Source organism: Akebia trifoliata, chromosome 11 (genome assembly GCF_017979445.1).
Source record: "Akebia trifoliata isolate Shusen 1 chromosome 11, ASM1797944v1, whole genome shotgun sequence".
Taxonomy (NCBI): Eukaryota; Viridiplantae; Streptophyta; class Magnoliopsida; order Ranunculales; family Lardizabalaceae; genus Akebia; species Akebia trifoliata.
In genome coordinates this window covers 42,932,240-42,954,390 of record NC_141385.1, presented here as the reverse complement: position 1 = coordinate 42,954,390, position 22,151 = coordinate 42,932,240, and the positions used below count along the sequence as shown (strand labels likewise).

At 36.1% G+C, this 22,151-nt stretch overlaps 2 protein-coding genes across 14 annotated transcripts; both read right to left on the bottom strand.

The window, feature by feature from the left end:
• Positions 1-334: 334 nt before the first annotated feature.
• LOC147391848 (NADP-dependent malic enzyme 2-like) lies at positions 335-7,678 on the bottom strand. 13 transcript variants are annotated; one of them, XM_086458752.1, is made up of 10 exons: positions 7,247-7,676; positions 5,456-5,702; positions 4,709-4,814; positions 4,478-4,622; positions 4,287-4,358; positions 3,855-4,128; positions 3,623-3,763; positions 2,241-2,301; positions 2,001-2,051; positions 335-935 (listed from the first exon to the last, which is right to left on the bottom strand). In XM_086458752.1, the coding sequence occupies exons 7-10, from the start codon at positions 3,664-3,666 to the stop codon at positions 867-869; spliced, it is 225 nt and encodes a 74-aa protein (XP_086314878.1). In that variant the 5' UTR covers positions 3,667-3,763; positions 3,855-4,128; positions 4,287-4,358; positions 4,478-4,622; positions 4,709-4,814; positions 5,456-5,702; positions 7,247-7,676; the 3' UTR covers positions 335-866. The 13 variants fall into 13 exon arrangements, 4 of the variants coding, with proteins under 4 accessions (XP_086314878.1, XP_086314876.1, XP_086314875.1 ...); XR_015182890.1 differs by lacking the exon at positions 335-935 and adding exons at positions 4,934-5,101; positions 6,057-6,186 and having other exon boundaries at positions 943-2,051; positions 3,302-4,128; positions 7,247-7,678; XR_015182889.1 differs by lacking the exon at positions 335-935 and adding exons at positions 4,934-5,101; positions 6,057-6,162 and having other exon boundaries at positions 943-2,051; positions 3,302-4,128; positions 7,247-7,678.
• A 5,545-nt stretch (positions 7,679-13,223) lies between these two features.
• Positions 13,224-20,627, bottom strand: LOC147391847 (ABC transporter C family member 3-like). Its single transcript, XM_086457444.1, has 10 exons — positions 18,025-20,627; positions 17,545-17,631; positions 16,830-17,465; positions 16,546-16,710; positions 15,722-16,016; positions 15,389-15,603; positions 14,972-15,277; positions 14,434-14,497; positions 14,019-14,258; positions 13,224-13,924 (listed from the first exon to the last, which is right to left on the bottom strand). The coding sequence occupies exons 1-10, from the start codon at positions 20,389-20,391 to the stop codon at positions 13,800-13,802; spliced, it is 4,500 nt and encodes a 1,499-aa protein (XP_086313570.1). The 5' UTR covers positions 20,392-20,627; the 3' UTR covers positions 13,224-13,799.
• Positions 20,628-22,151: the final 1,524 nt, after the last annotated feature.

Genomic DNA, 22,151 nt, shown 5'->3' with positions numbered 1-22,151 from the left:
CAATTACGTGTTGTCAGGAAGGGATTTCTACTATCTTCTTCATTTTGATGATCTCTAATTACTGCACTGCAGGTTTGGTTGCATTGACAGAGAAAAGATTGTTTTCTCATTAAAATTCTCGAGATAAATGGGTTATGTGCCCAACGTGCAGACAACCTACATGTGTTGGGAATATTGCCTATGCTAATGATAGACAAAACAAAGCTTATAATTCTGTTATGCCAAGTACATTCCAAGGTCATATAGCTGTTGAAGGTTCATGTGGAACGAAGGTTTAGTACAACAAATATGGAAATTAGGAACGGTTTATAACCGTTCCTAAACCAGTATGAAACGGTTTCCAGTCCGTCCCTAATCGAGGCGTCGTTAATGAGTTTAGACGGCTGGAAGCCGTTCTAGATTTCATGATTTGGAACGGTTACTAACCGTTCCAGATCTTAGAATTTAGAACGGCTTAAAACCGTTCCAAATCTGAATGCATTATCCAACAAAAGTAACATCTTAGACATTGATTTAAAATCCGATGTCCATAAGACTCATGTGTCTAGATTGAGACTTTAGACATCGGTTACAAACCGATATCTAAAATAACCATAAACCAATATCTTAAAAAAAATTAATTTTTGAATTTTTTTTTTCTACGGACCTATTAATCGCAATCAAAATAGAGAACATTAAGATTCTCAATCACATTCATTTATGTACAAAAAAGAGTTATAATTAGTCATAATTTTCAAAATTACTAAATACTTTACCATCGAAATTACAAAATGTCGCATAATACTACAAACAAACCGCAATTGTCCCTCATTTGGAAATCCACTGCCACCAGGGCTGTCATTCCCAAATACTTCACCATTGGTTAGCTATAGAATTACTTGTCCCTTACGCCCATAACCAGATCTACTCATTGGGAAACGTTTGGGATTGGAAATCTTAAGAAAAAAAAAGCACAACAACAATATCAGAAGAAAACCTAAAACACTATGAAATTGCAATAACTATGAAGCCAATGCCACTTATCAAGATTGGTAAGTATAACTAACAAGACCATTCAATGACAGATGTTTTCCACCATAAAATTAGCTTGCATGTTAGAAATCCCCATTATTGCAAAAATCACACTAAAATATGAAACAAAACCTCAAGAAACTAAATTACTCAAATTTCATCAATAAAAGGACAAGGTAATTGCTACTTTATATCGAATCTGTAACAGCTTGTAAATAGAAAATCTTTCTGCATTAAAACCCATCAAAGTAAGTTGCCTTGGAATGGTGTGTTTAACTTTATTCATTAGGTTTAAATATAATATTTAACACACCCCATACAACTACCACATCTGCACACTTGCATATCTACTCATTTATTAATATTTTACAGAGATTTCTTTCGCTAATGACAAGGGTCCCCCACACATGTATGATTGAGATACCCACTAATGTCAGACATGGGTAGCTGTTGTATGAGACATAAACCAATCATTTTGGTGGCCTGGATATGCATGCTTGTTTATTTAAATGGAAGATTTAAAAAAATAAAAATAAAAGGTGTTTATACAACCGATGGATGATTCCTTCACTTCTATTTCATAACAGAATGAGAATAAACCAGCAAATACACAAAATATAGAAGAACTAGTTTACATGGAGAAAAGCTTCCCAAACATAAATATCCAAGTTCTAGGAAACAGCATGTCTATGTATAGAAAAAGAAAAAAGAAAGAGAGAAACGCACCAAATCCATCACCTATATTAAATGAGATGATAATACAATCAGATTCATTATGCATTTGCTCAAATCCACCTCCTGGTCTTGCATTCCATCCAATGTTTTATTCTTAGAACATATACTATGGTTTATAACTACATTACTTTATCAATTGTGTGAGATTAAAAATGCGACTTAGAGCCATCCTTGTAGGCTCATTTAATATCAATCAAATGAAATTAAAAAGCTAAAAAGAATTATATTATAGGATTATTAAAGAAACACCGTACCTGGATGCTGTAACCAGTGCAGCCAAATGTCTTACATTCTTTTCCAGAAGCCTGAGAAGAAGCCATATCTTAAGACTATGGGTTGCAATAAAAGAAGTAAATCGATTTGATAAATTTGATGATTGATTGTTAGTATATTAGCAATCAGGCATAAGCCTTAAGACCTCATAAATGAAAAAGAGTAAGAAAGGTATAAGCCTTAAGACCTCATAGATGAAAAATATCAAAATGGTCACTTACCACATCTTGTTCCCCCAAATTAGCCAAGGATGTTGATTTCAAGCTTGTGTCTGCCTTCTCCCTGATTGATTAAAATAAAGTTAAGTGAAAAATAACACAATTTCTCATCACCCAAATGAAAAAAGAAAAGACCAAGATAAATAGTAACAACAACAAACATTAACATCTATTTTTCATTAAATCAGCTATGCTATAATATAATGAGTATGCTAATTAGTTATACATGCTATTGAATTGCTTCCAAGAAAATAATATACTAAGAGTTGCAAGAACTTGAGCAAACTTGGGCCTCTACCTTAAATCTGGTACAAACTTGGGCCTCTATCTTAAATCTGGTAAACAAGATCATCAATCTAAACTATCATACCCATAACCACCTCCTGGATTTGATTAATCAGAAAATAAAACCTATACGACATTCTCAGTGACTACTTTTACTCACCCTATAGACTCATAACAAATGTTCTTGAAGAAGTCAAATTCATCAAATAGGATCTTCAATCCATGTGACTTTTTGGGCACTCGCAATAAAGTAGGAAGCCCAATGTTCGACGGCCCCTAATCCATGGCCATTTAAACCATATATCATCATCAAACCGTTACTCCAAATATTTGGGGCCAGCTGAACAATCTATGTCTCCACATTCAATTTTAAGTGAAGTTATGTTTTTTATTAAATCAAGTGTCTCATATCTCCTCTCACTACCTTGATCCATATCCATCTAGTCTTCATCTCACTCTTATAATCATCAATTTATATGGTTCTGTCTTATTGGTCTACAATTCACAAATGCATCTAAACACATGTATATTAACAATACTCGAGTATAGTAGCTTCAATTCTACAAAATTTCCTCTGACAAAGAAATATGAAGTTTAAACAAGATCAAATTGATATACTGAACACATTAAAAACATATTCAAATGAAACAAAATTTGTTTCAAATAAAGAATTTGTTTTTTGTTCCATCAAGAACACATAGGGCCTGTCTGTATGCCCCCCAAAAAAATTAGAAAAAGAAAAAACAGAGAGAGAGAGAGAGAGAGAGAGAGAGCGTTACGTCTCAAACGCCCAAAACCGGTCTCATTCTGCAAAATCCGTCAATGTTTCCTTCAATATTAAGTCCGTTAAGCGATGCGTTTACAGATCGAAGGGTTCATATATGTCTTGTATTAGAGAAACGTATGTGGACCGTTGGATCACATATCCTCCCCTCTAAAATGTATCTGAATATCCTCCTCTCTAAAATGTTCTCTATTTTCTTCCGATGGAAATGTTATAGATATAGTTGTGCTTTCTAGAGTCTGAAGATGTAGCAGTCAAAATATATGTCATCTGTTATATACTTTCGAGGTGAATTTGAAGAACCGGGAAAGCTTGCCTTTGCAGATACAGGGGGATTAAAAAGCTTTTGTTCAAAAGCATTGGAATCCCACTTTAGAGAGAACTCCTTGGAAATCTCTTACATTAACTGCAGCTTCTTATCCTTTGTAGGAGGCTTTGATGCTAACTTTTCAACAAACTACTCACAAGAAATTAAGTGGGCTAGTTGTAGAATCAAGTTATAAAGAAACATGAATGTTTCAGTAAAATTGGACATTATAGACTATCACCTCCAGATTCACAAATGATTGAAGAGAATTCCCGTATCTCGTTTATCCCTACCATACATCATATTTTCTGTAGTAGCACACATGCAGTAGCAGCCAACATCAAGTACACGATAAATAAAAAGTGAACTTAGATTAGTTATACTCGAATGCTTGAAACCAAACTCACACACACAAAAGACCCACAACCTCACTTTACCCGTATATCATCATTGAGATGAGTTGTGTCGTATTTTGCAAGCAAGTCAAAGGCATTGTGGTCTGCAAAGTCTTCAAACTGCAGAATGTGTTTGAAAGATTCAGAAACCATGAGAATAGCATCAATAAAACTCAAGTCAAGCTCCGGGAAATTGTAGAATTGATTAATGAAATCTCATTCAGGTCTGGTACTTATTTTTTTTTATGAGTAATTCAGGTCTGGTACTTATTACTAACCTGTACAAGGACTTTTTCTCTGTAGTTCTGCTTAACAACACACATGAATTCGTGTAGAAATTCTGTGTATTCCTAGATTTAGAAAGTACCAAATAACATTTTAGTATTACAAAAAATAGCATAATTTACTTGTATAGATGCAGTATTATGGGCATAAAATTTAAGCAAACTAGGCCAATGGAAGTATTTACCGAAGAAGGACGAAGACCTCCAAGTGCCATGTATAGAGAGAGTTTCCCGACGGGTATCCCCATCCCCTGAGAACATTTCAGATATTGTTGTCGATTGGGTCGGCAAGGAATCCCAAGTAAACAGATATCATGACCAACTGACATGCTGATCCAATATTCTTGTTTTGTGAATCTGTATTTTAAAATATCTATGTCCAAGAATCCAAAGATAACCAATCAAGAGATTATTACCTGGCAGCAGAGATCCCCAAGCCTCAAAATCTGTTCACCATCGGTAACGACAATGACTTGGATAGCTTTAGCAGGCCAGTTCTTCAATACCTCAAGAATCTTCCCCCTATAAAACCCACAATTCCTCAGTCTCCACATGAACAATTAATGTAATCAACACATAAAAAATCCAAGCTACAGTAATGTGGGGAGCTGAAAAACAGAATATCTCCTAAGAACCCATACTTCTCTTTCAAACTGATGTAAAGACCCTGAGGGCGGCGAAAGATGCTTCCATATTTCTGGCAAGCCTCACCAACTGTTGGGGTGTATACAACAGTTACTAGTGCTTTTCTTCTTCAATGTTACTAGTGCTTGTGCATCCCAAGCACCCATTTCTCTTTCCCTGAAGTCCTGGACAATTCCTTTCTATTACCTATCAAATTGTTTCTTGATCTTAATTTGTTTTGTGGACTAGAACCACAACAGAAGAAGGCTACTATTTTCTATTGCCATGGTGCATTAAAAATAACTATGGTATAGTGGTTGTTCTTATGGAAAAAGGAGAAAGTTATAGCACCAGTTGGCTATTCTTCATATTTACAAATATTCGTGTGCAGGGTACTGCACAGAGGCCAGAAGTACGTATTGTCACATGGAAAAATGATGGAACTTGCAACTGATGCTCTTCCAGTACATGGCTTTGTGCATTACAAGGTCGGTGGAGAATCTTTAAGTAAAATTCATACTTCAAAATATTGAACTTACTGATTTAGGCTTCTTGCCCTTGGTGGGAGCTCCTCGTTTAGCAACCGATGATGATGGCTGCATAGGAGCAGCTACTGTTTGTGGGTGCAAAGCAGGGAATAGTGCACTTAAGGACATAGAAGGCAGTGCTTGTGCTGTCTTTTGTTTCTTGCGAGATGCTGAGACAGTAGGACTGGGTACTGGATCATGAACAGGTTGAGCAATACTATGCAAGCCAGATTGGAGCCCGCCTGACTGTCGCCACTCCCTGAAGTAATCATGAAATAACACTTCCAGTTAAAAAGGTATCAACTATTAAAAATCAAAATAGTGGATCCATCCAAGTGAAGTAGGACAAGGTTCGGGTTTATTAAAAAAATTGGGTGCAGAATTCAGGCAAATTGCTAATATTGCAGAAAGAAAAAAACCCAACAAACATGCTCTAGTGTCAAGGTTTTGGAGGACGAGCATTATTAAGGATTATCTGAATAACATATATCTCCACTTGGAAGGAAAAAACTCAGGGTAGATACATTAAAGCTTCCAAAAAAGAACACAAGGATTTGAACAAACAGAGAATCTATTTACTCTGATTATCATATAAACAAGAATACAGGAGTACCTTTGTGTCTTGCGGAAAAGCATCTACGGTAATATGCGCAACACCACATCACTTTATCACCTTTGTGTCTCCGCTTGTGTCACCCCAGCACGACTCTTTTTTTTTACTATAACAATCCACATCATGTCATCTGTTCTTGTCATTTGTTAACAAATGAATATCGTCTTGTCATTTATTGACATATTTTTCAGGATTTTTTTTATTGTTCTTTGATTAGATTCCTGTAACTCCTAATGCTCTACCTTCAACTTGTAACTTAAATATGTTCTTGTTGACATTCAAACATACTCTCTTCTAGCTAGGATACCCCAAGATAATAAAAAATGTAAATTTCAGACAGTCAGTAACAGTAATAGGGAAGGATTCCATCGAAGAGTTTGCAAGCAAGCAAGCTCTTCTGATTTTTCTCCTTGTGATGTATACATGTATATCACAGATTCCAACTACGTACCAAGACTGTGTGCATTCATCATTATTTATATAACAAATCAAGTTCATCATTGGTCCTTCAAGATCATAAGACAAGTCTTGGAGAGAGCACATACACACTTAAATAAGGCTTCATACTTCAGAGTAATTTCGGTGCACTTAAAATGGAAGTAGAAATCACATAAATCCAAAAACATATATAAATCAGATTGCTACATTTTATTCAAATACATGAAGAAAGCACATAAATCCAATTAAAAGAAGACCATCCTCTATTTATTTTTATTTATTTATTGAGAAAAAAAGCTTCTGAAATCTAAAATCCTCAGATTTTCAACAAATACATTAAAAACAACAAACATGAATAACATAAAAGAAATTGAAGTAGAAACTATTAATGAAGATGAAATTATTCCTAAACATAAAGAAAACCTCACTTAAAATGGTGACCTTACCATGAGAGAACAGAGAATCGCACAAACACAGGAATTTTAAGTATGGCACAGTGCAAATATATGAACTATTATCACACTCGGTAAGAGTTCTTGGTCAATTTAAGAAGGGTGATCTAGAAATTACATATGTGCAGAAACATCAAAATAAGGTCAATAGATCTAAGATTGAATCCATTGTAAATCAGAACTGTGAGATAATCGAATTAACAAAACTGTGTTTAATCACATCTAAAAACCTAAATCGTCAATCCAAATCCGAAGATATCAAATAAAAAACCCTAATACAAGAGGGATTAGAGAGAGTACCTAGCCCGAAGTCGCGATGATTCCTGGCTTGTGGCGTGAGGTGATGAGCGAGAGAGATGAGATCGAGAGGTCGATTGAGGGAGTGACTGAGAGAGAGAGATGAGATCGATAAATCGATCGAGGGAGAGACTGAAAGAGCGGCTGAGATCGAGAGTACAATCGAGAGAGAGAGACTGAAATCGAGAGTTCGATCGAGAGAGAGATTGAGAAAGCGACTGAGAGAGAGAGATGTGATCGAGAGTTCGATCGATAGAGAGACAGAGAATGAGTTCGATCGTGGAGCAACTGAGAAAGAGAGAGAGAGAGAGAGAGAGAGTGAGACAGGTTCGTTCCAACTGAGTGAGACGGACATTAGGTTGTCGAAAATACGAATAAAACGGTTTTCAAAATTAAAACGGTTTAATACCGTTTTTTAATAAAAACGGCTTAATGCCGTTTTAAACTTCTGTTTTTATTTTGCAATTTTTTTGTGGTTCGTTTGTCTTCCCATTTGAACCTTTTATTTAACTTATCACTGAAAATAATAAGTTTGATTGAAATGAACATCAACTTTTATATATATATTAGGGGTGCAACTTGGTCCAATTCAAACTAAGAATCGAACCGAACCAATAGCTTTGGTTTGGTTTGGTTTGGTTTGGTTTGGAACAAGTTGCAGTTTGGTTTTGGATTACAAAAATGGAGAACTGTTCATTGTCTTGCGTCTTTGTATTAAGTATTTCTTGTTAATTTGGTCGTAATTCTTGAATGCTTGTTTCCTCACTTTCTTAGTGGGGTATACTATTTACTTTCTTGTGCATTCAGGTTGGATTTGTTTACTATTGTGCTACACACATATTGCACCATTTTAGTGTAGTATGGGAGTATCATGTTGTTTCTTTCATTCATTATATGAACTACATATTGTATAAATTGTGGAATCCTTTTCAAGGATTTAGTGGATTTGTTTCGGTCCAATGGTGGTAAAAGGCAGTTCAATGGTTTGATTGATGTCTACCGGAAAACCCTAAAATCTGATGGCATTTCTGGTCTATATCTTGCATTTAGCATCTTGTGTGTCGGGATTATCGTATACCGTGGGCTTTACTTTGGCTTTTATGACTCTCTAAAACCGGTTATGCTGGTTGGTGATTTGCAGGTCAGTAGAAACATCAGAAATTTTGATCTCAGTTTGATTAGAATCTTCATTTATTATTCTTGGGTGTATGTATTACCATTGAGTAATGCAAAACAAGAGGCACAAGAAGGAAACAATGCAATCTTGGTAATTAAGATAGTGGGATGGGGTATTTATAGAAGAAAATTAGTAAAAAACATTAAGTTAATACTCCAAGGGTCAAATTTTTTACTGCTAGTAAAATGTGTATGGGTGGCATAATGACCTAACAGTCACATAGTCGTATATGTGCATACGTGATCTCATACAACAACTATCTATTAATAGTCTTTTAAATTATAAAATAAATAACTTTTAAACATTTAATTTCCCTACTAAATGTTTCGAAGTCTATTGATTATGTTTGAAAGATGTTTAACCTTTGCAGAAGTGCTAGGAAATCTAAAATAGCACTTAAATTGTTATGCTTGTACTTAATGTTGAACTTTTAAGTTGGAAGAATGACATGTGGTACGTCCATGCCAAATTGCCTTTTGTTGCCTACTTATTTTTAAGACCACCCTCATACTTTTCCATCTGCTTTTTTTTTATATATATCAAATTGTTCCTTGCTTGCTTTCCATTTTTTTTTCCATCCTAAGCTCTGCCGATCTTCTCTAAACTTGCAATTTTGACATGAAACAGAGATCGGGCTAGGATTGACAGGTTTTGGCATATTTTTCTCATTTCTGGGAGTTATCTTCCTATTTGACAAGGGATTTCTTGCAACGGGAAATGTAAGTAAAATGTTCTTATTTAATCTTGTGCAAATTATCCTTTTTTTTATACTTATTCCCGATTTGTTTTTTGTTCCAGTTACTGTTTATGTGGCACCTTCCTAACCATTGGATTTTGTGTGATACTTAATCAGATCCTATTCTTGTCAGGGGTGATGTTGACCATCAGACTGAAGTTAACAAGCTGATAGGTATTTATATGTGTGTGTTTGCGCGCGTGTGTGTATGTGTGTGAGTTGGAGTGTATGTGTGTGTGCGCATGCCTGTGCGTGAGTTGGATTGCGGTGACCATTTATTATGTGTGTGAGTTGGATTCTGTGAGAATTTGTATCAGTCTATGTACTACTAACACAATGAGCTCTAGTAGGGAGGGTATTTGGGTATTTTCATATTGATAGTTGGGGTCGAGGTCATCAATTTCAAAACATAGGGGTATCTCCAATATTCAGCAATACATGAGGGGGCTGGTGTAAAATTAAAATTTTTTTTCAAAAGTTTTTTATAGCGATGGCCAAAACTGTAGCTGAAGAATAATTTTTTTTTTAAAAAACTACCCTATAGCGACAGCCAATAGCAGTTGTTTGGCTGTCGCTATAAGTTATATACCTGAATTGTTGGCCGTCGATATAACATTTAGCGTTGGCACTATTAGCGGCGACTACCGACGGCCTCCCTGGCTGTCACTAGTTGCTTTTGCGACGGTATTTTGTACCTATAGTGACGGTCGAGGCCGTCGCTATATCCCTATTTTTCTGGGCATAACGGACCTACATACATGTGGCATAGAGATTCGGTATGACTAGGAGTCATGTGCACAAGTGAGCATTGATTATGTTTGACATAGAACACATAGTACCTGCAGATCACGAATATCGACTTCTCCATTGATGGCCAACAACTGTCTGGCCTATTTGCTTCCATAACAAGAGGAGGTTCACTTGGGATACTTGTGCACTGAAGTTTTCTCTCCACAGATATAATTATGTTCTCAACATTGCAAAGATTCCATATGACTCTGGCTTGTAACATGTTCAAATTAAGTCTATATGTCACCGCTAATCCCGCAATGCCTATAAAACAAAAGAGAAAGAAAAAAAATAGATTAATCTCCTTTCAGTGGGTCAATCGCTCATAGTGCTTCACAATAATGGTGTCATAAATGCTTTCAAATGGGATCCACTTATTGGGATCAATTACTCCCTCTGGCACAAAGATCAAGAAGATTAAAGAGAAGGCAAATGTGATTAACGACAACATATCCAAGTGAAAGCATAGCTATTCCATTGCAACAGCAGCATTAAATTTGGGCCGGGAATAACCATCCATCAGCTTTAGGTTCATGTCCATGAATCTTGATTCCTGATCAAAGCTTTTGATTGTTGTTGATCCCGAGATAGATTTTGAAAAATGTTGTATTGCTGGGGAAAAAAATTAAGAATTGTAACAAATCCTATTACTTGGACTAATAGATAATATATATTATCTTAAAATTTTGGATATTGGATTCGAATCCGGATAGTTTTATATATTCGAAACTTTATCGGATACGGATTTGGATATTAACATTTTGAATCTGATAATATACGATTCGAAATAATATATAATATATATTATTTTATTTATTTATTATATAAATAGTATAATATATAATATATTTTTTTAATAATGAAAATTCAGTTGGATAAGGAAAAATTATGTTTTTTCTATTTATTTTTATATATACAAATTATTCGAATTCTAATCGAATATTATCTGACATTCGATAGGATAATCGAATTCGAATTCAGATAGAGTTTTAAAACATCTGTCAGATTTGAATTCTTTTGGATTCATATTCGGATTTGGATATTATTGTATCCGAACCGATAAGCATCTGTTGAGAGCCCTAGTGGTAATTGTTTCCTTCATCATAAGTTATCTCTTTCTACTAATTTTAGCTAAATGTGCCAAATGAATTTAATTGAGAGAAAGAATAAGAAAGGAACATTTCTAGTAATCTAAAGTTTTGCGTGATATTTTTGCTTTGTTTAGTCCCACATCAATTGAAAATAAGGTTGTCTTTGTGTTTGTAAAAGTTAAGTTTGGTTCTTGGATTAGGGGAAATTATTATTAAAAAAACCTTTAAAAAAATTTATCATAGGAACCATTTTCGGCTCTTTGAGGGATGAAATAATTTTTTATAAAAAAAAAGAAGTCAACAATTGTGGCCGCTATTTCTTTTATTTTAATTTTTTTTCCAACATGTTCAAGAACGGTCAAAAACTGTTCCTAATTCAAAGAATTTTAATTTTTGCAAAACGTATTTTTAGTAGGTTTTTTAATTTTATTTTATGATTTCCCATTTGTTTAACTACGCATTTGACCCCACACATAGACGACAAACTGGTAGGATAAAATTTACATTTCAACTGTTGATCTCACAATCTAATCCAACGGCCCTTATTGAATCGTCACTATTTATTGATTGAATTAAAATTGATTTTCTTTAACGGAAACTTGTCTTGATCGCTTTTATTGGTGATGAGTGGTGTGCAAGCAATTAATCCCTTTTATTGGTAATGAGTAGTGTGCAACCCATCGATCCTTTTTTTTTTTATATAATAATTTTCCCTTCTTAAATTTGATCGAATATTGGTTAGAAAGTCAAGATTTTGATACTTGATTGGTTATTATAAAATCACACCATATAATAAAAGGGATCGATTGGTTGCACACCACTCATCACCAATAAAAGGGATCAAGATAAGTTTCCGTTATAGAAATCAATTTTAACTCAATCAATAAATAGTGACGACTCAATAAGGGCCGTTGGATTACATTGCGAGATTAACAGTCGAAATGTAAATTTTATCCCGCCATTTTTTCGTCTATGTGTCGGGTCAAACGCATGGTTAAACAAAGGGGAAATCATAAAAATAAATAAAAACCTAATAAAAATATATTTTGTAAAAATTAAAATAATTTTTTGACTTAGGAACAGCCTGAAACAGTTCCTAAATGTGTCAAAAAAAATTAAAATAAAAGAAATAGCGACTGCAATTGTCAACTTCTTTTTTTTATAAAAAATTTAATAAAAAAATATTTCGGCCCTTAAAAGATCAAAAATCTAAATATTTTATTTAAATTTTATTTTATGTTTTTATTTTTTTATTTTAAAACATATTTTCCATCCTTAAAGGGCCGAAAATGGTTCCCATTGATAATTTTATAAAAATCAAGTTTTTTTTTTGCGATTTTTTATTTATTTATAGATTTTTTAAAATAATTTCCCCTACTTTTTACTAAAATTTTGTGCTGAATTTCTTTTAGTTAATTATTTTAATAAATTTTTATTAGTAGCATCTCCATGTCCAAAAGTATAATGTTTGTTACAATTTGCGAAGCCACCATTCTAGTTTACTGAATTTTGTTGTCGGACTAGTTTACTGAATTTTATTATTGAGTCCGACGAACCAAATAATGGACCTATAAAGTGTTTTTTTTTATAGAAATTCCATTATGCTTTTTAATCATCTTTTGTCATGTATACATTTACAACAGAGGAACAAACTTTCCATGAGGATGATTGCTGATTTTAGTCCTAGATCAAACACGCATTGCCTTGTCTTTCTCCTTAGAAGCTCCTGGGCATCTCCATTTATCATAATATCAGGTTTTGAGTTGATCCTCCAAATTTATCATAATATCAGATCAGGCCTTTCTCTCCTCCACGTCACCCAATTCATATCTCCTCGTGCTTTGAACCAATCCAGCCCCCATGTGCAGGGCCTATTGAGTTTTATCTCAGATCGGACACTCATTGCCTTGTCTCTCTCCTTCTAAGCTCCTGGCCCCTCTACTCATTGCCAATTGATTTCGAATTAGACTCTCAAATTTATTACTCCTCAGCATAAAGATCATTTTCGACTTATAAATCCTTTTTTATGGGGTTGGAAGATTCAGAATGGGCTGATTATTCATGAAGACGGTTCCCCCACCATAAACACATCATATATATAAAATAGAATATGGGGCAATACAATGTATTTATTTCCAATTAACTCTTGGAATATTTTTTAACATTATAATTCTTCTTGTAACTTGCATGCTTGAATTATACATTTGCCCAAGCAAAACCAAACTAGCTTAACCCAAACAAATCAAGAATCGAAATATCTCTGCCAACCCCTACAAACCAGATGCATTTGAAAGTTACAAACCATGAACCCAAATTCAAGCCAAAGAAACAGGTAACAAAAGATCAAACAGCCAAAAGCATTGTAAAACACATATAACCCTTATTGGGCGAAAGCTAAGATACATCAAGCCTAATTCTGATCTCAAGAACATATCTTTATTAATTTCGCACTATTATATGTGCTACAAAATCTAAAAGTAAACTAAACTAAAAAGCTCAGTCTGCAACATTTGAAGATCAACTTTTGCATCACAATTGCAGAGTGCGCTCCTCCCGGATAGCCTTCAATTCATGATAGGGTAAAACCAAAAGATACGAAAAATAGAACTCAAATCTGATATAGTCCCGCCCTAAAGCTCTTCAAACACTGCGTGGTTGAAGATTGCAACAAGCATTCCCAATATAATTACTACCTAATGAGGGACAACATCTATTGGATAAGTCATCTCTGCTGGGTTACCGTCATCACCGAACAACCAACACTCAAAGTTCAGTCAAATTTTCGAAGCCAGTATTTGATCTTACAGTATACTCGGCAACTAGTTTTGCGAACGAGGAAGACTTGTCTTCTAATAACTTGCTAGGTGAGTCAAATTCCACGACCAGGCCTGTTCACAAAACAAGCCCCAATTGAGATTCAAACACCACCGAAGGACTTAAAAAATAAATTAGATTAAAATGAACCCATTTGATTGCACTAACCATGATCGAGAAGTAAGACCATGTCACTATCGAGAACAGATGTTATCCTATGTGCAATTGTGATAACTGTACAGTCCGAGAACTGTTGCCTAAGTGTTTGTTGAATCAGGTTATCGGTTGCAGTGTCCACCGATGCAGTAGCTTCATCAAGAACCAAGACTTTGCTCTTCTTTAGCAGTACCCTCCCTAGACATACCAATTGCCTCTGACCCATACTCCAATTCTCTCCATTTTCATTAACTGCACACCCAAATGAGTGAGCATCACAGAAATAGCTGAGAGTGTGTATATACGTATTGGAGATGTCAGATAAAAGTATCCAATACAGATTTTTCACTGTATGTGAGTTAAATGAGTTTCTCATGCAAATTAGATATTCGTAAACATCAGATAGTAAACATCAGAAGGAACAAACCTGTAGAATCAAGCTTCGCCTCCTTCTTCCTAACTTCGTCTCCAAGTTGGCACCTATCCAGAGCCTAAAACAACAAAGCAATTTGTTTCAGCAACTTAAGCTAATGTTGGATGTAAAGAGCATCATTGATGAAGCAGATATGATGGATGTGCATAATGGGTGCAAATTGGCCGTGAGCCATCATCATATTATTTTGACCGAACTGAACCCTCATGCAATATTATATATATTCAATTAAAAATATCTTCCTTCCGAGAAAATTTATAGAATATTGGCAACCCATAGAACCAAGCCGTCCTTAATTCGGTTTGAGTTGGTTTGGTTCTATTGGCATTTCGGTTCAGTTCTGATTCTCACTTAAGGGAACCGACCTATGTTAGTTTGGTTTCGGCCCCAAACTGAACTAAACCAAACTAAGTTGCACCCCTAATTTTAAGCTATGAAATAGCATCTATGTAGAAGAGTGTCCTATTGGTGAAACCTTTATGCAAGTTAAAGTTCAACACAGTTTTTAGTATTCGTATAAATGAAAACCCACCTCCCAAATCTGTTCATCAGTGTATTCTTCGAGTGGGTCGAGGTTGCTTCGTATAGTCCCCTCAAACATGGTTGGGTCTTGTGGAATTATGCTTAACCTGGACCGCAAGTCGTGCAGACCAATTGTGGAGATGTTGATACCATCTATCAGAATCTGACCAGCAGCGGGTTCGACAATGCGAAAGAGTGTCTGAATTAGAGTTGATTTACCACTACCCGTTCTCCCAACAATACCCGTCTTCATTCCTCCAGGAAAATTGCACGTGAGACCCCGTAAGACAAGTGGCATGTGTGGGGCATAACGGACCTACATACATGTGGCATAGAGATTCGGTATGAGTAGGAGTCATGTGTACAAGTGAGCATTGCTCACCTCAGATATTATGCAATGATATGTTTGACATAGAACACATAGTACCTGCAGATCACGAATATTGACTTCTCCATTTGATGGCCAACGACTGTCTGGCCTATTTGCTTCTATAACAAGGGGAGGTTCACTTGGGATACCTGCGTACTGAAGTATTCTTTCTACAGATATAATTCTGTTCTCAAGATTGCAAAGATTCCATATGACTCTGGCTTGTAACATATTCAAATTAAGTCCATATGTCACGGCTAATCCCGCGATGCCTAGAAAACAAAAGAGAGAAAAAAAAAAAAAAAAGATTAATGTCCTTTCTGTGGGTCAATCACTCATAGTGCTTCACAATGATGGTGTCATAAATGATTTCAAATGGGATCCACTTACTGGGATCAATAACTCCCTCTGGCACAGAGATCAAGAAGATTAGAGAGAAGGCAAATGTGATTAACGACAACATATCCAAGCGAAAGCATAGCCATTCCATTGCAACAGCAGCATTAAATTTGGGCCGGGAATAACCATCCATCAGCTTCAGGTTTGTGTCCATGAATCTTGATTCCTGGTCAAAGCTTCTGATTGTCGTTGATCCCGAGATAGATTCTGAAAAATGTTGTATGACTGGAGCTTTGCATACTCCAGTCAGCCGTGCTAGTTCTCGCGCAGCAGGTAAGTAGTATTGCTGGGGAAAAAAACTAAGAACTGTAACAAATCCTATTACTTGGAGTACTCAAGTGATGGGATATGGAAAAATTTTACATTGATGTCACCCTCCAATCAGCAGTGCTATTTTACATTGCATAGCGATTCTAACATTGCATTTTGTATGTCCAATACAATATTGTGCAAACTGATATTACAAATTTTGAAGCGGCCAATATTGTATTGGACATACAAAATGCAATGTGAGAATCGATATGCAAGTTCTTCAAGAAAAAACTTTGAAGCAGCCATCCCACTTGAAAATTTCGATAGAACCCTCTCCTTTGGATTACATGTGGTGTCTCCAAGGAGGTATCCCAAATATTAACAAAAAAGTAGGGATGTGAAATAAATACAAAAGCCACATGTCATGTTATGAGAGGGTTTCTCCAAAATTCAAAGTTGGACACCTCATCTCATACTTGAACACATCTACTGCTGCTTTGATCGATGGATTTTAATTGAGGTTATAATACTTGAGAAGTAGAGGTTAAGGACATGAGTATTACCTGATACCAAATGCAGGCAGCAATGACTGGAATAAAAATGATGAAAACCTGCCATGCAACCTGCGACATTACTGCTATTATTCCAAGAAGTTGTATGACTGAGTTAGCCAATCCTGCAATTTGATATGAAATGTTCAAATCCACGGCACTTTGATCTGTAGAAACCTGGAACAAAGTATAGCTTACATAAGTACACTGAAGAACTATACTAGTATTTTTTAAATTCATCAAATGGACCACAATTATACTTGCAAACAAAAAAATAAAATGAAGAAATCACATACTCTGTTTAGTATCCGTCCACTTGGTGTCGCATCGAAGAATGACATGGGGGCACGGAAAATACAATAATGCATTTTCTGGAAGAGTAGTGTCGCTGTCTTGTAGCCAGCGGTCACAAGAAGCACAGCTCTCACAAGGACACAGAATGAGCTACCAATGGCCAAAGCAACGTAGACAAAGATGAGAGTAGTGCGTTTAACCGGAGCTTCTACATCCGCGGACACAGGAGTGGCCAAAGCCATCCAATAATTGCTCCCAATCTGAAGAATCTGAAAGAGAATCTGTGATAACAATATCAATGGCACGAGAGCTCCTTTATATGCCATAGTAATAAATTTCCAGTACACTTGAAGACCAACTCTGCCTTTCTCTCTCTCTTCCTCTTGAACAATCTGTGCTTTCGGCCCAGCTATCTCATCTGTTTTACTTGGTTCCCCTTCTCCTTCATTTTCTTCTTTGTGTTCATCCTTCTTATCAACCTCTCCGTTTCTTGAATTTTCAGAAGCCGATCCTGTATTTACAGAATCAAGAGCTGACAAAGCTTTGTTATGTGCACCCACCAGTTCCATGAAGTCCGTTCCTGAACTAAGAATCTCGTCATACTTTCCTGCTTGTGTAATCCTTCCATCTTTCATTACCTGTTAAGCAAGAGAAGATAAAAAATCACCATCCTGGAATCAGAGGTCATGTAGAAAAAACAAGAAGAGAAATGCTCACCAGGATAAGGTCGGCAGAAGGTAAGAACTCTACTTGATGGGTAACATAAATCACTGTTTTCGAACCCAAAAGCCCAAGCAAACACTCCTGCCATGAGAGGATTTGTTAGTTATATAAAAAATTGATCCAATTTTTTTTATCGGTTCCGGGTAGAGACTAAAGATCTTGAGCAAACAGTCCATTAGAAAAACCCAAAATTAAAGAAGTCTCATTCGTTTCTTCATGCTCGTTCCAAGCTAGACATATCTTTTGCACAAATAAGAATCCCTTGATGATTAAATGCTTATTTAACCAAAACAGTGGGGAAAAAAAGTAAAATAAAAAGCTATAGTCTCATTGAAAGGATACCCAATGAGCTAAACCTACATAGATTTCAAAAGAAAATAAAAAAAACCAAAATCTCAGTTACTAGTGAACAACAACTCAGAATCATATTCAACGAAACAACAAGGAATTAGAAGTCAAAGAAAGAATAGTTACCTTAAACAAATGCGTTCCTGTGTGAGCATCCACAGCACTAAAAGGATCATCGAAAAGATATATGTCAGCATCTTGGTATAAAGCACGTGCAATCTGTATTCTCTGCTTTTGTCCACCACTCAAGTTGATTCCCCTCTCTCCTATAACTGTCTGATCTCCAAAGGACAAAATCTCTAGGTCCTTCTTCAACGAACATGCTTCAAGGACCCTCTCATACCTTTCTCTGTCCATCTCCTCACCAAACAATATATTCTCTTCAATCTTCCCACTCTGTATCCAAGGAGATTGAGCGACATAAGCCTTTGTCCCACTCAACTTAACGGTACCAGATACCTTGGGCACTTCCCCCAAAATGCACGAAAGCAAGCTTGACTTTCCCGAGCCAACGGTACCACAAATAGCCACTCTCATGCCATGAAACACTTGGAAATTAAGATCTTTCAATGTCGGATTAGTGGAAGAAATATCCCAGGAGAAATTCCCATTGTTTATCTCAATCGCGACCTTGGAAGTACCTCTCGGAAGTTTCTCTATCACATCAGGTGGAAGGTCACCGAGACGGAGGAATGACGCGATCCTGTCAAGTGAAACCTTAGTTTGAGCTACCATTGAGATTGTCTCAGGCAAAGTATAGATAGGTTCTTGCAATATTCTAAATGTTGCCAATGCAGATAAAATCTTTCCCGATTCTAATGGGATCCCCATAAGCATACAGGTCCCAAATGTAACCAAGGCCACAAATGTGGGGGCTCCCAAAAAGACAAAGACGGTCATGGCCATCGTATACAAGAACTTCTTCAACCATCCTTCCTCATTCTTCCTGAGCTCAATTATCTTAGACAAGAACTTCATCTCCCATCCCTGAAGCTTGAGAATTCTCATGTTCCTTAGAATCTCTGATGTAGACTTCATCCTTGCATCTTTGGACTCCATCAATTTCTTTTGGAACTTCTCCTGTAATTTTCCCAACGGAACATTCACCAACATCACTAGTATGGTAGCCACAAAAGCTGAAATCGTAGCAAGCCCGAGGTTCTTGTACAATATCAACAAAGCCAGAATAACTTGAATGGGAACCATCCATAAATAGTGCATGTACCAACTAAAATCACCAATCCTCTCAGCATCGACCGTCATGAAATTAATTATCTCACCACTAGTATGACCCTGCCTCGATTGGCTGGAAAGGGTAAGACCTTTCTTGTAGACCGCCGCGATTAGAGCCGCACGGGCCCTAAGACCAACCTGTTGCATTCGAAAATACCAATGCCTCTGCGAGAGGCACTCAACGAGTTTCGCGACAAAGAAAGTGGCCACCAAAAGATACCCTTCGTTTTTGAACTCTCGACGACCATTGAGGTATTGTACAAAAGTGTCGATCAAGTATGGACCGACATAAGAAGCAACAGTGCATATAAGCACGAACAAAGCCGTCAACATGATTTCTCTCCATGTCGAGAAGAGTAATGCCTTGACAAGTTTGAGACTTGTTACTTCATTACCATTACTAGTATAATCATCGAGCTTAGATTTAAAAATTGGGTAGATTCCATTGACACTATCTTTGCCGGCCAGTTGAGGAATATCCTCGAGGTCTAATATTTTTCGGTTACCAGCAGCAAGTAAAGGGCTCATCCAAGAGAATGTGAGGATACTGAAAAAGTTCGCATTTGCAAAAGGACTTACATTTTCATCCTCACAACGCTTCCTTGAACCATCATTCAAAAGAGGCTCTTGAAGAAGAGCCCCAACTTCGACCTTCTTACTGAACAATCCGACGTAAAAGAAGAATAAACCCGCAAAGACCGATACAAAATTTAAAACCCAGATTTGGCTTGGTAAGAACTGATGTTTTCGATACGAAAAAAGGTCTGTAACAAGACAAGAACATGACACCAAAAGGTAGAGACCCCACCAAATTCTTAGAAAGATGGGGAACTTATTAAGGTCACTTGATTTAGAGAATTGGATATGTAAGTAAGCAAAGATTGCTATCCAAGCAAGTGTTCTAGTTCCTATGTCTAATTGGATCACAAGGTTTTCATAAGACCAACCACTTCTATACCAATAAAAGTAGTTTAAAACACATAGGAGAAGATTAAGCAATGAAAGACACAAAGAAGAAAAAAGGGTCTGTTTGTAATATAAGAATCTGCTCTGTTTTGAGTTTTCAAGATTAGTGATTTTGTTGAGTCTCTTGTAAGCCCAATACATAGATAGAACAATCAAGAGAACAAGATGGGAAACGATAGAAAACCCATGCATGTAAATAGGTTCAGAGAGTAAATCACTAACTGAAGACATTAGAGTGGTTGAGTGTGAGAAGAAGAAGAACATACCATGCTTTGCTTCATCAAAACCACCCATTTTTTTTTTCTTTTTTGAAATGGGTAGTGTTGTTGTTGATGAAAAGGTGTAGATTTTGTTAAGAGATGAGAAGAAACTCAGACTGAAAGTTCAGTACATAGAGACTAGAGTGTAGAGAGAAAGAGTCAAAGATGGGTTCTTTGAGTAGTGTAGGATAACGTGGTGCACAAGACTTGACGGAGAGAGTCAAAGATGGGTTCTTTGAGTAGTGTAGGATAACGTGGTGCACAAGACTTGTTGGACGGAGAGAACCAAGGAAGAGACGAAAAGCGGACAAAAAGGTTAAATAAACAAGCATTTTCCAAGGTTAAATAACCAAGCAACAACGCGTGAGTGAGTGACACAGAGAGAAACATACGAAAGTTCGTCAAGAGGGAGGCTGTTTCTTACCAAATTCAAGCCGGATATTGCACGCGATCCAATGTTTTTAATATCCAATCAAATTATACCACGTAGATATTAAGCGATTCGTGATTGAACCACTTCCCTGTCGAAACATTAATGCGATATGGTTTTAAAACTCGGTTTCTCGTCTCGTCTCGAGCATGACAAATACCGAGTCGCCTCGGACGAGTTTTCTGATACATTCAAAATTTTGAAAAATGGACGTGGGGTTTTATATCTCATCCAAAAAATTGCCTTGTCCATCCATCTCGTCCATGCCTAATACCAAGTTGACTCAGAGGATATGCCTCGATTTCGAACTAGTTTTGAAATCATGTGTTGGAGTAACCTCAAGTTGGAGCCTATCCCCTTTCACGTCAAAAAGTGAGATATGAGATTCGATTCTGAGGTCACTTTAGCATTATTCATTATTTGATCATGTACTCTTGGATGAATGATTTAGATCTTACATCTAACAAAAATATTTATTAATTTTAAGAGAAAAATATTAAAATAATACAACAATAAAGTGGACCATTTTTAACCAATATGACAAAGGCATTCTTTCAAAAAGGAAGAGGTCTTGAGTTCAAACCCCCTCATTGATCACTCATAGGGATTTATCCTTACTTAACTTGTATGTGTGGTTTGTGAGGTATTAGGATTTGAACGAGATATAGTTCTAACACTATGTGAAAACTGGAAAATTTGACAAAAAAAATTGACGGGCCATAGCCCATGAATTTTAGGAACTGAATTTTGACAGTCTAGGACTGTCGAAATTCGTGATACTCCCAGATTTGACGGCTTATAGTTGTCGCATTTCTCTCATCTTTCATTAATTTGACAGTTTTGACCTGTCGAAAAATAAAATTTGATAAGGAAAAATTCGACGCCAATTTGACCTCTTGGTCCATCGAATTTTATGAAATTTGATGACCCAAGGTCGTCAAATTTGGGCTTTTTTCACATTGTGTAAGAGGCTAGTTGCCTTTCTCCCTGCTAGAGAACGACGAACTGATACAAATTGAACTAGATTGTGATATGGTTCGGGTTCGTAAAATCAAGCCAACCATGAACCCACCAAAATTTGGTCGGGTTAACAAACCAAAACATTGGTTCAGTAAACCAAAGCATGAAATTCAGTGAACCCACCAATTTGGATCAACGAACCAAATATTTTTGTAATTGATCTTTTTTCATTGTTCATATTTTAAATTTAGAATATTTTACTAATTTATTTCTATTTAACTTAGAATTTTTAATATTATAATTGTAATTATGACTCTTATACTTGAATTATATGTATGCACAAGCAAACCAAGCTAACGAATAGATTTAGGAAACAAAAAATGAATTTTCTCTACCTACCCTTA

Bases quoted from the DNA above. Each gene is read 5' to 3' on its own strand.
- LOC147391848 (XM_086458748.1), bottom strand. From the start codon at position 4,621: ATGTCAGTTGGTCATGATATCTGTTTACTTGGGATTCCTTGCCGACCC. The intron at 4,359-4,477 runs GTAAATACTTCC...TTCTAAATCTAG, and splicing joins GAGGTCTTCGTCCTTCTTCG to GAATACACAGAATTTCTACA. The intron at 2,302-4,050 runs GTAAAGTGAGGT...TTAATCAATCAG, and splicing joins ATCTCAATGATGATATACGG to GGAGAAGGCAGACACAAGCT.
- LOC147391847 (XM_086457444.1), bottom strand. From the start codon at position 20,391: ATGGGTGGTTTTGATGAAGCAAAGCATGGTATGTTCTTCTTCTTCTCA. The intron at 16,017-16,545 runs GTAATACTCATG...TTTTTTCCCCAG, and splicing joins CTGCCTGCATTTGGTATCAG to CAATACTACTTACCTGCTGC. The intron at 15,278-15,388 runs GTACTATGTGTT...ACATGTATGTAG, and splicing joins TCAATATTCGTGATCTGCAG to GTCCGTTATGCCCCACACAT.